Source organism: Arachis ipaensis, chromosome B03 (assembly GCF_000816755.2).
Source record: "Arachis ipaensis cultivar K30076 chromosome B03, Araip1.1, whole genome shotgun sequence".
Taxonomy (NCBI): domain Eukaryota; kingdom Viridiplantae; phylum Streptophyta; class Magnoliopsida; order Fabales; family Fabaceae; genus Arachis; species Arachis ipaensis.
In genome coordinates this window covers 53,435,024-53,448,131 of record NC_029787.2, presented here as the reverse complement: position 1 = coordinate 53,448,131, position 13,108 = coordinate 53,435,024, and the positions used below count along the sequence as shown (strand labels likewise).

General features: G+C 34.7%; 1 protein-coding gene across 3 annotated transcripts; it reads left to right on the top strand.

The window, feature by feature from the left end:
- LOC107630520 lies at nucleotides 1,254-12,229 on the top strand. Of its 3 annotated transcripts, none has more exons than XM_016333684.2 (6): nucleotides 1,254-1,962; nucleotides 2,730-3,259; nucleotides 3,363-3,421; nucleotides 4,108-4,206; nucleotides 4,323-4,499; nucleotides 7,070-9,292. In XM_016333684.2, exons 1-6 carry the CDS (start codon nucleotides 1,469-1,471, stop codon nucleotides 7,106-7,108), a joined length of 1,398 nt encoding a protein of 465 aa, XP_016189170.1. In that variant the 5' UTR covers nucleotides 1,254-1,468; the 3' UTR covers nucleotides 7,109-9,292. The 3 variants fall into 3 exon arrangements, with proteins under 3 accessions (XP_016189170.1, XP_016189171.1, XP_016189169.1); XM_016333685.2 differs by lacking the exon at nucleotides 7,070-9,292 and adding an exon at nucleotides 11,808-12,229 and having other exon boundaries at nucleotides 1,256-1,962; nucleotides 4,117-4,206; XM_016333683.2 differs by lacking the exon at nucleotides 7,070-9,292 and adding an exon at nucleotides 11,808-12,184 and having other exon boundaries at nucleotides 1,260-1,962.

The following is a 13,108-nucleotide window of genomic DNA, read 5'->3' as shown; positions in this document are numbered from 1 at the left end:
ATTATAAATTTTAAAAAACAAGCCATATTAATAATGAGAACAATTATTATCGTCTCCAAAAATAGACATGTACACTATAATAAGTCATATTTAACAAGAATTTTTTAATAATAAATTTTAAAGAATTAACTATTTTCCAAAAATAAAATACGACTTATTCCTGTGTAATTCCTGTGTACTCTTATACAAGGATCTATATATTCTTTTGGAGACCATGATATGGATTAAAAACGTGTGATTTGAAAATTTTAAGGGGAAGTTTGGAGGAGGGTAGGACGAACTCTGTAATTTTTATATTGTTTGCCAGAGATAAGGTGAACTTGCTCATTTTTATAGGGTTTGTCGGTGTTCGACAAACTTGTCCAAATACAAAAAAAAAAAAAAAATTATATTTTAAAAATTAAAGTCTAAAAATCGTATTTGAAAAAATACTAATTTTTTTTATTTTAGTTTAGAAAAAAAAAAAACCCTACTTAAAAGTCTTAAACCAAATGCAAGAGAAATAGACAATGAGCCTTGTATGAATTCCTTACACTCCTAAATCCATACACAACTTCTCTACGACCAGCTGCTGAAGGTAAAAGGTAACAGTACCACAACCACTTGGTAGCTTAGCTTCCCCACCCAAAAAGAAAATCACAAAAAGCATAATATAAAGAAAAGAGAAAACATAGCTTCCATGATTATGTCTGTGGGGACTTAGCTTCATCAATTCCAGCCCATGCATCTTTCCAGATAAGCAAATCCAGCCGACTCCACCATTTCATATTATCTCCCACTAATCACATTTTCCTTCACTTGTCATTTGTCAGTTGTCACTAATCACTAATCACTAAACATTCATTGTTATAGAAATGAATCCTCATAATTATTAAAAAAAAATTGATAATGTAAAGTATAATCTTTAATCTTTTATTATTTTCTCTCATATTTATTTTCCCATTGTCACATAAAACAAAATTAATTATTCAGCGAACAAACAACAATAATGACCAGATGCATAAAATAATTATAACATTTTTTTATTAAAACAAGGCTTGTTAACTTATTCCTTTAGAATTAATTGAGTTAAATATATTGATAATTTATATGCGGAGTTCAATAAATTTTGGATATGGATGATAAAAAAATTTAAGTTTCTCAAAGAGTTAATTATTAAGAACTAATTGAATAATTAATTTTACTTAAGAATAATGTGGTCCAAAATTTTTTGATAAACAAAGTGATTAAATACTCAAAAATTAATTTAAAAAAGGATAGGAAAAAAAAAAAACGGAATTAAGCCAATCACAGGCTTCTTTCACATATCCCTTTCTTCTTTAATCATTTTGTTATTTAAATTTTATTCTTTGTTTTATGTTTTTCAAGTTTCAACACTTTATAAGGGCACAAGCTGAACTTTGCTTTTTTCCAGTGAAGAATTCTGGTCACTGAAGAGAAACAACTCACCGGAGAGCCCCGCCGGCAAATGGACGAGTTCTGGAGGATGAGGATGGGATTGACAGCGGGGACCCCTCGCCGGCGGTCCATGGAGGACCGTTCATCTTCTCGCACATGGCGGTCCATCTTCGCTAGCGACAGTGCCTCCGAGACGGAAACGTTGGACCCCGAAGACTTCGCCGACGTCTTCGGCGGCCCGCCGAGGAGCCTACTTGCGCACAAGCTAGCAAAGACCAGTTCCTTCTATGAGGAGATTTTCCGGCCGTCGGAGTTCGCTTCTCAGGCGCGGGCGAAAGGCGGCAGGAGCTTGCCGGTGTTCCGCATTCCGGCGAAGAGCAACGAGTTTTACAGCGGCGTGTTTGGGTCGGACGATGAACGGAGGTCTAGGGATCGGTCCCGGTCGGAATCGATGGCGAAATCAAAGTCGAATTCGTCATCGGCCCTGAGTTCAGAGGACCTGAGCCCTCTCCGGCCGGCGATCGGCGATGATGTGGCATTGTCTTCTTTTGCTTCAAAGCTAAGGTTTGCAGTGAAATCCCGAATTCCTATCTAATCAATTGAGTAAATATCCAAATTGTCTTCAAAAATTTCAAATCAGACACTTTGCTTTTCCAACAAATTTTTATTGTTTAGAAATGTTTGAAAATTAACAGATTGATGCTCCTTCATTTTTGAAGTAGACTAATTTGTTGTATCGATATTTTTGAATATAATGGTTTTATAATAAAATTTATCATAGATTTATTTGTCTATCACATATATTGAAATTCGATTTGAAATTTATTAGGAACAAATTTAGTGTTTAACCAATTAATGACGGTTTGCAGAAGTTGTGCATTGTCAATTGTGCCCTTTGTGGCTAGCTAAATTTGCAGATGGCTCTGTACAGATCTTACTTATCATGTAAAGATGAATTTATACTTTCATATCTAGACACGGGTGGTAGCATCTAGATATATCTAAAATAAATAAAGTAGCTGAAGTTGGAGATTATTTTAATAATGATATAGAGTTAGGGCCTGAATTTTGATATATGAATATGATGTATAAAAATAAACGTTAGTAGATTTTGATGTGATCAATTTGAAGACAAGTCTAATTCTTTGGAAAACATATTCTACTGATCTATAACTACGAGCTGGCCTATTTGACAATTTGACATTGACAATGCAAATTATTTATGCTTGATGGGTTCTGTTTTTGCTGAATTTTATTGAGATGCAATTATAGACCCCAATATGGTGATCTATATTTTAAATCTGATATTGAAGATGGTTTGATTGTTTTAGGCCAATTAGTGTCCCATATAGATGGAACCCATGCACCATGATGCCTGAGGAACACCTTATTAAACAAGGGAAGCCATTCTTTCAATGCAATGGCCAATCATGTGAAGTTCAATATCAAGATATTGAATGCAAGGGGAATTTCACGAGTTCCCTGTTTGGACTCTCAAGAAAAGTTTCCTCCCCAGAAACAATTAGTCTTGGATCTAATTCATGTCGAACCATGAAAGTGACTGACGAATTTGAACTTAGTTCCCCATTTTCGGCTGTCTCCGGACTCTCTCAAGAGCCTGATGCGAAATCTTCGGTTCATGATAATGTTCTTCCAGAATTAGTTATAGAGCCTGATGATGATGATGAAGTTATGAGCTCCTATGTCATAGAGGTTAACTCCAGCACCAGAGAGGAACATCGTGGATCAGAAGCCATTGATGAAGCAATTGCTTGGGCTAAAGAGAAGTTCCAATCAAGAAATTCTGATGAAGAATCATGTTGGAGAAACAACGGGAATGAACAATCTACTGTAATAGAAGGTAATTGTCCTGACTACTAAAATGTCTCTTGTAAATCTAATGCTTCATGCATGTAACAGACAAAAGACGACAATTTATATTTGTCTTTGATCCTGTAATGTAGGAAGTCATGCTGCAGGTAAATACCATAATGAAGGGTTCAGAATAGTCAAGTCTCCAAAGGTAATACAATTTATTCAAGAAGCATGATTGTACAAATTACTTGTATACCTACATCATATTAGTGAAACAAATTATAGGATAGAGGAATACTAGAGGGCCAGCAGAATTTCTTGTGTTTAGCCAGCAGTTAGCCATCATTGTTTAAAAGTCTGGGCTAAAAGTATGTTGTTAGATTACTAGACTAAAAGAATTAGGTTAGTGGCTAAAAGTGATAGCCAAAAATAATAAATTCTGATAGTCCTTGAGCATTTCTCATATTTGGCCTTAGTTGGGTTTTGAAACTGGAGAACAATCACACTTCATTTCTTGGATTTGTGTCTACATAACAAGTCCTTAGTAAACTGCTTTAATTTGAAGCCTGGAACTTTTATCTTATAAAGGCAGAAAATAGGCAAAAAGTTTGAGGACACTATTCCCATATTATGAAAAGATCATTTTCAAGATGATAGTGGCAACTGTTCAAGAAAAGAAGTGATACAAATTATTCAACTGTGCATGATTTATGGACAATTAACGCAAATCTATAGTAAGCCAAATTTAAGGCCAAGAATAAAAACTGTAATTGGAAATGAGTGCAAGTTTAAATGCATTCTAAATTCGATGCTTGAGATTATAATATTTCTTTCTTTTGATTTCTTTTATTATAAAATAAAGATTTGTATTGATTGTAATGCTTTTTTCTATAGAAGCTACAGATAGAAACAGAGAAGTTGGATAGAGATGTAAGATTGTGGTCATGTGGCAAGGAAACTGACATCCGGCTACTGCTTTCAACACTACATCATGTAATTTCTGTTATTGATCTCTTATTGCTATGAATTGATTGAATTCTCTTTAGTTTCGTTCGCAGTTGACGCAGATATAACAGGATCATGACAAGGTTGTATGTTTTCACTGCCAGATTCTATGGCCAGAGAGCGGCTGGTATGCCGTTCCAATTATGAGCCTAATACACAGCTCACAAGTGAAGAAGGCATATCAGAGAGCAAGATTGTGCCTCCATCCTGACAAACTTAAGCAAAGAGGAGCAACACTTCTACAAAAGTACATTGCTGAGAAGGCCTTTTCCATTTTGCAGGTATGTAAAATATATACTATTTTTGGATAAGTTTTTTCCTGTACCAGATATTATTTATGTGTTTTTTCCTATCAGTTTAAGTTTTTGAAAAAAGTGGTTTTATGAATAGTTTCATAATTTCTATGACTAAAAGGTCTAGGATTCGACCTTTGTTGAACCTCAAAAAGAATAAAATTTGGGTTAATAGTCAAATTAGTCCCTAAAAAATGGCTCGTTTTTCAAATTTGTCCTTGAAAGATTTTATTGATCAAATTAATCCTTCAAAGATTATAAATTAATTATTTTTGTACTTTAGTCACTCAATTAATAGTTTTCGTCAACGATTAATGACATGGAATATTAACTCACATTATACATGACACCTAGTATATCTAATTAGACGCTAAACAATTATATTTATGAAAATTTATCAATTTAGTGTCATTAGTTATATTAAAATATAGTAATATTAAGGTTTATATAATTGGAAAAATGGACTAAATTGATAGATTTTCATAAACTTATCAATTAATAACGTTTTATATCATCAATAGTTGGGGAAATTATTAATTGTGTGACGGAAGGACAAAAATGATTAATTTGTAAAATTTGAAAGACTATTTTGTTTGATCAAACTTTTCTAAGGATGAATTTAGAAAATGACCCATGGGCTAATTCGATTATTAACTCAATAAAATTTCTATATAGGGCAAAAACAAAAAAACCAAAAACAAAAAAAACTATGCAAAACTCATACAAATCCAGAAAAGATTCTTGGTGAGGGACATGTATAAGATATATCATATAACCATCTATGTGCTTCTTTCTACTCGTTTAAGCTTTTGTGACTATTAAACCACTCTTCCACCTTAGCCCATGACAACAATAAAGAAGTCTTGCGGCCCACAAATTCAACCCAACAAAATACATAAATTCAGTTACAATTTTAGCCTTTGTTATTTTATCTAATTTTATCTTTATCTTATTTTTATTTGTTCTTATCTTATCTTTATCTGCTTTTATCTTTCATAGGCCAATGTTCTATATATATTTAGTTTTACCTTCATAATTTACAATTCAATCAATCAACAATCAATCAAGAAATAGAAAGTATAACAATTTTTCATCTTTTCTTTTCTTATTCTTTCATAGTTTTGTTAGGGAGAAAAGGTTTCATAATATTTCCTATGACTAGAATAGATGATCTCAAGAGAAAGCTTTGCGCAATCTTGTCAGGTGTTGATTTTCACCATTGATTAAGAAGGTGAAACCAAGTATGAGACCTTTAAAGACATCTATTATGTAACACCCTAATTATCATAAACCTCACCTCTAGCCGTAAAGCAAAGGTTAATCAAAGATTACGACAATTCTAAGGCTTATACATATTTATATAGAAGGAAATAATATATACTAGAAGCTCGATAAAGGATTAGGCTTAAAAACAGAATTACAAAAGTGCAAAACGTTCACACGAAGCTAACGCACAAGATACAAGGTATAGATGCAAGAGAAAAGAATATATATATATTAGAGTATAATAATCATAGGGAATTAGCCGCAGCTTGCGGAGTTTAAGCCAACTAGTTATAAACAGAAAAATACAGAGTTTTGGAGTAAAAACAACTTATACAACTTATCTCTCAGGTAAGCCTCTAAGGTCATAAAGTCTAAAACAAAAAGGGTGAGAGAAAGTACTACAACAAAATAAAACAGAAATAAGCTAGGAAGAAACCATACTCCGCTCTGCCACCATGTCTGCAATTTCACCGAGGTGAATTACGACCTCCATCTGAAAAACAACAAAGTATGGAATGAGAACCGAAGGTTCTCAATATGGTAACAGTGCCTAATAATGTAAGATATAAGGTTCTGCGACGCCGAAGGCAATCCTAGAACTTCACATTGATACAGAATATTCAAGCTTAAAACAATAATTAACGTAAACCAGAAACAATAAACAGGATTTTCTAAACTTAAAGGATTTCTAACTAGTACTAATCATACCGCTGTATCCTACAGCTTTCGTCAACCTAACCTCTGTACGATCCCATCGCCACTGTCTAACTACCTACTCAGCACCAGACAATCGCAGGTAATACAAGCAAGTAAATCACAAGTAATATACATGTACAGCAAGTAAAACAACTAGCAAATAAGCATATTATTCATTTAGGCAAGAGATTCAATTAGGCAAAGCAAACAAAACACATAGTAGATGCACATGATGAATGCTTGTCCTATTGGTTTGTGATATCACTTGTCAGTCTATGAATGCCAATCGGACACATCCTTCCGGATGTCGTCTTTCTGACACGTCTGAGGATATAGCACCTGGTGATACATTCGCATTTTAGCTAGTTTAGTTAGTTAAATTAGTCAATTTTAGTTCAATTTCATGCATATTACTCAAATAAATAAGTACTTAAATGGATTCTCTCATCATACTTTGATAGATTGATGACTAAATGAATTTTGCTCAATTTCATGCAAACAATTGAAGAAAAGTATGAATGAGTGAGTTATCTAAAGATAGTTGCTCGAGGAATACAGCTTTGATGTATTGCTATTCTGTGTTTTGATCATAACAGGGGAAGAAGAGCATAGCGCTATGCTCACTTAAGCTTTAAGAACGCTACGTTCTCCTGCAGCATGACTCTCGGCGCTACGCTCCCTTTCAAAGAGCGCTGCGTTCTTTACCCAAGAAAGTTTTGTTAGCGATGCGCACGCGTGGGTGACGCATATGCGTCGAAGTGGTGATTTTTGGAAGACCACGCGTACGCGTGGATGACGCGTACGCGTGGATATGAGCAGCGTTCTTCACCCAAGAGCGCCTGCGAGACTTTCAAAAGTGGGATTGAAGATGTGCCATCGACGCGTACACGTCGGTGACGCGTACGCGTGGAAGTGGTGTTTGAGAAGAATCACGCGAACGCGTGGACAAAGCGGCAGCGTAGAAGTGGTTTTCTGAAGCCACGCGTACGCGTGGATGACGCGTGCGCGTGGGAGAGCGCAGTAAAGAGGACGCGTACGCGACTATGCGTACGCGTGACAAGGACTGCAGAGAGTAATGACGCGCACGCGTAGGTGACGCGTACGCGTCACAAGTGCCAAATTGTTGAACGACGCGTACGCGTGGGTGACGCGTACGCGTCGATGCCTGTGCGCTTCGTTTTCTTAAAGAGCACTACGTTCTCTTGGAGCAGGATCTAAGTACCAATCGAGAAGCCCATTTTGAAGAGTTTCCAAGTACACCTTAAGAAGCAAGTACACTAGTATAAATAGAGGGCATCTTGAATTTTTGAGGGACTTTTTTCGGAACATCTTCTGGATCTTCTTTTCCACTTTCTTTTTCTTTTAGATCTCTTTTGTACTTTTGCATATTTTGAATTTTACTTTCTACTGAGACTCTGGATCACTTTCCAGTTTCATTTCTGTTTACAGTTTTATTTTCTTTTCTGTTATATGCTTAGTTTAATTTTCAATTTGAGAATTCTGTTTGAATTTAGAGCTATGAATCACTAAACCCCAATTTCACTAGGGGGAGGAGCTCTGTTGGTTTCAATGAACTAATGACTCTTCTTTTCCTCTCAATTCAAGTGGATTCATCTAAGAGGAAACTCTTGTTCTTCACAGATTCAATTACTATCGAGAGAGGGATTGAATCTATTTGAATTATGTGATGAACTTGAGAAAGGAGTCACAGAAGTCAGTTTAGAATTCATCCTTTCATAATTCTCTTGATTGATATATTCTGAGTTGGTATGTGAGATGTAACCACCCTGAATTGAGATCCCGAGAGTTGTGTGGCATTCAGGATTAGCTATTGATTTTCACCTCTTCTCATAAGCAATTAGATCAAAAGATTGCCAATTGTTTGTGATAAGAGAAATTGAATCACCAAGAGATTGGGATCCAATTACTTACAATCTGCCATAGATCTGTTTCCCATGATTGAGAAGGAATTTATCACCATTAATTCATGAGAAATCAATATCTCTGATCCCTAGTGATATCACTCATCATCAATCTTTACTTCTGTTCTTTTGAATTTCTCATTTTCCAGTATCCGATTCCCTTGTTTACATTTCTGTAATTTACCATTTCTGCTATTTACATTCAACCTTTAATTACTTGCATTCTAAGTTTCAGTCATTTACATTTCAGTTCTTACATTCCTGCAATTACATTTTCTGCTTACATTTCAAGTCATTTATCTTATCCTCTTTTAATTTCAATTATTTAAATTCCCTTGTCATTTATATTCCTGCACTTTACTTTCATGATGAATACATCAAGAAACAACAAACTGTCTGCCTAATTAGATTATCATTCAACTAAAATTGCTTAATCCACCAATTTTCGTGCGATCGACCTCACTTTCAGTGAGTTTTATTACTTGATACGACCCGGTATACTTGCCGGTAGTTCATACGTGTGAAATTAATTTTTCGCCATCACTTGGCACGCTTTTGTTCTGAGGATATAGTGCCTGGCACACTATCATTCCGAGGATATAGTGTCTGGCCCACTTGCATGCTCATTCCGAGGATATAGTGCCTAGCACACTCTTGCGGCAGAGAAGAAAAACAACAACAACATATATTTCATCATAAATCGTTCTAAGGATATAGTGCCTGGCACACTTTCCACATTCAACAAGTCCATCAACCTCAAATCATCACCAGTCATCACCATTGCTCATCTCAATCTACTTTCAATTTTCATTTCTCAACATTCCAAGGATATAGTGCCTGGCACACTTTCCACATGCAACAAGTCCATCAACTTCAAATTATCACCAGTCATCACCATTGCTCATCTCAATCCACTTTCAATTATCATTTCTCAACATTCCAAAGATATAGTGCCTGGCACACTTTCCACATGCAACATCCATCAAACTCATAATAACCATCATCAGTTCTTAATTCCATTCCAAGCTCGTTAGTTCATCAGTTTCTCAATTCGTTGTCAGTAATCACCAAGTTCACTACTCTTCCTTCTCTCTCAACCAAACTCATTCCCAATACACCAGAAACCTAAACCTTCGTTCTCTAATTTTTCAAAGTAATACCCAAATAATTCCACCCAAGACCTTCTCTATGTTTAACAGCCAAAAGTAAGTCAAAAAGTCTTAAATAGGTGCCATAGAAGTTTACAAGTTTGTTGGAAGGTGAAACAGTTAAAAACAATATTTTAGTTAAAACACAGGGCATGTGCGTACGCACAAGGGTGTGCGTGTGCACGCCCAGAAAAGTTTTCAAATGTGTGCGTACGCATAGAGGTGTGCGTACGCACAGGTAGTAAAAATTTCAACTCTGTTCATCCGCACAAGGCCTGCGAACGCCCTCAACAGAGTGCACCTTCCAACGTGTGCGTGCGCACAGGTTGTAAAAGCTCACAGGGGTGTGCGTGCGCATAAGGCTATGCGTGTGCACACAAACCAGAAATCACAAATTCTGAAGTATGCACAGAATTCAGATTTTGACACCAAAACCTTGAATGATCATAACTTCCTCTACGAAAATCCATTTTCTACAAACTTTATATCCATTTAAAGATTTTTCAATGAACTTTAATTTAAAGCAAATTTCAACAAATTTTGAAAACTGAGGCTCAAGTTATGATCCGTCAAAGTTCACTGAAATTCTATTCTTACCAAAAGTCTTAAAACCTCAATTTTACCACAACTCTCATCTTAAAACCAAAGCAAAGCCTACTCAACACAATACCAAATTCACTCATGAATTCATACCAAACATTTGTCGACCAACCATCAATAACCTCCCATTTACGCTATTCCACACCATCAAAATCATTATTCTCCAACATCTAAAAAATCATCATAGACACTCCTAATTCTCCTTATTCATCAATAACATTTTCACAACTCATCATCAATCATCAACAATACCAACAACTCTCAACAACTATAATAATTCTCAACATTCATCATCAAATCATTAAGCTCCCAAACATTTCACAGCAACATGAACTCAAAATCAACACCATTCAATATCATCACCAAGCACACGATTCAAAACCCACAACCATCATCATAATATATCATCACACATCAAATTCATCAATATCCTTCAACAAGCACCATAAACATATATTATATATTGCAACATTCCCTACAATCCTCTTCATCATACAACATAATTTCAAAAATAATTAAGCGTACACCAACATCATTCAATCCTATCTTATGGTCTACTAGCCTAAGCTTTAAGAAACATTACATATTACATAAAGAAAACCGAAATCATACCTTGACTGATTTCCAATATATGCAAAAGACCAAAAGCTTGATTCCAACAAGATCAACAAGCCTCAAGCACCAACACTACTTTCAAAACTCATCAACTACCAAGCTATACACATAACATACCAAGAATCAACACTATAGCTAACCAAAATATCAAACCACAAGAGTTTGAAGAGACTTACCTTTCCCAACAAGATTAGGGGTAAAATCCAAGAATTATCCGCTACTAGAAATCACCTAAACAACCAAAACCACAAAACTTACTCAAAAACCAAACCCCAAAAACGCAGAGTGTTAGGGCAGAAAACTGGGACGTGAGTTTCGAGTTCTTACCAGATTTTCTTAAATAGAAACAAAGAGCTCGTCGAGAGCTTCGCATGGCCGCAAACGGCTCATCAATCGGAGTTTCGTAGCTCAAGTTATGATTCCCAGAAGGTGATGATGAATAGTGACAATGGGGTTTCACCCCCCACCATCACCATATCCGAGCTCTCTCTCTCTCTTTGTGCTGAAAGTGGCTCTTTTTGCCACTTAAGTGGAGTATATATATGTTGGACTTGGGCCCAGTTGGGCCCGGTCCAACCCGCTAAGTGATTTGGGTCCATTTGGCCCACTTTGGGCCAAAACCTTTAAAATTAGTGTCCGGTTTTCGATTCTAAATTATTTTTATCCTTTCAAAACAATAAATCAACTTTCAAAATCTTATTTTCCAAAATACGCGGTACTGGACAGACTAGAGCCGGTACTGCCAGCTTAAGCGCCAGTACGCATTTCTTACAAAAACTTTTCGAAAAGATACATTTTACAACTCAGAAAAATTCATTGAAATCAAATTTCACCTTTATATTTTTAAATTAAAACTTCTAAATTTTGAATCTACTCTGAACACTTAAAAATTATTATTTTCACTAAAGTGATTAGGCCGGTTCTTGGGAAGGTGATGTCTTGAGAAGGTTTCACAGAGATGATCTTTTTCCTTAATTTTTCTAAAAGGCAATAAAATATAGACTAGGATAAATACAAAATCGAAATTCATATCTTCTATGTTGGAACAGGTTGCATGGACTGCGTTCATTTCTCAAGATGTTTCTTTCTAAACGGTGTATGACTCTAATTCCCTATAACTCGGTTTAATTCTGGTTTAACGCTCGGGGACAAACACCAAGCAAGATCGAATGATGGAAGTGTGTGTGGCCATGCAGCAAATACAGGTTTTAAGTACATGAAATTCGAAAATAGCATCTCCTCTCCTTTCTACAAATAGTTGACTGATGGATGTACCATTTCATTTTTGTTGTATCATAAGTTGTTTAATGCTTTTGTAGATACCAAATTTTAACCAGCCCAGCCTTTGAAGGATCAGAATTGTTAAATAAATATTGTAGAAATAGTTAGGAGTGAAATAATTATGTGATTAAATTTAAAATTTTAACTCGAGGTTATTGAATTCTGTAAATATATAGTAAATTCAGTTTTTCTTGCTTGTTTGGTTCTTGAAATCAATGGTTTTTACTTTTTTGCTGCTCAAATTAGGAGCTAATAATGCTGATTACATATGGAGATATGAATTCAATTACACGTGAACTCCTTGTATTAACATTAAACAGGGAGATGTGGATCATGATTGAACAAAAATGTCTGGGAGATAATAGAAACTCAATCCCAAAAAGTTTAGGTTATTTTATTTTTCATTCCTTAATTACCTAGCACAAAGAAACTATGGCAGGTAATTGGGTAGAAGGAAAAGGTGTCAAATATCACGGCATGAGTATAAAACTGTTTTATATTATGTTTTAATACATTATACATAGATAAATAGGTTATTTTGGAAGTAGTTAATAGGATCATATGTTTGGCTTTTTAGTATTTGACTTGTATAGGATGAAGGATTCAATTTTTATTGGGGAAGAGAGAAATACTGTTTGAGTGTCTAAATTTTCATTCTTATATTTGGTAACTTTTTTTTATGATCCGAATGCAGAAGTAATTTCATCTCTAAACGCACTTCTATGTGAAGCTAAAAGTTTTAGTTTTTGCATTTGCTTAGAAAAATTAAGTGAGAAAATTTATTTCTTTTCTACCAATTCTACTCTTTATTTTTTTCAATAAAAAAGACACAAGTAACAATCTATCTTTACAGTAATTTTTTGTGGTTCTTCGTTCCAATAATTTTTTTTTCCACTAAGAACTCTCAGATTTATTTCGATTACTACCAATGTAAATATTTTAATTTTTTTATTACTTTTAATAGTCTTTCATATTTTAATTTTTTATGTTTTTTAATTGTATTGCTTTTTTATATATGATAAATAATTAAATATTTTTCACATATGAATTTTACTTACCTTTTTATTGT

What these genes read in the sequence shown, in the direction of transcription:
- LOC107630520 (XM_016333683.2), top strand. Translation starts at nt 1,469, where the DNA reads ATGGACGAGTTCTGGAGGATGAGGATGGGATTGACAGCGGGGACCCCT. An exon ending in TCTTTTGCTTCAAAGCTAAG is followed by an intron (nt 1,963 to 2,729) that starts GTTTGCAGTGAA and finishes TGATTGTTTTAG; the next exon opens with GCCAATTAGTGTCCCATATA. An exon ending in GAATAGTCAAGTCTCCAAAG is followed by an intron (nt 3,422 to 4,107) that starts GTAATACAATTT and finishes TTTTTTCTATAG; the next exon opens with AAGCTACAGATAGAAACAGA.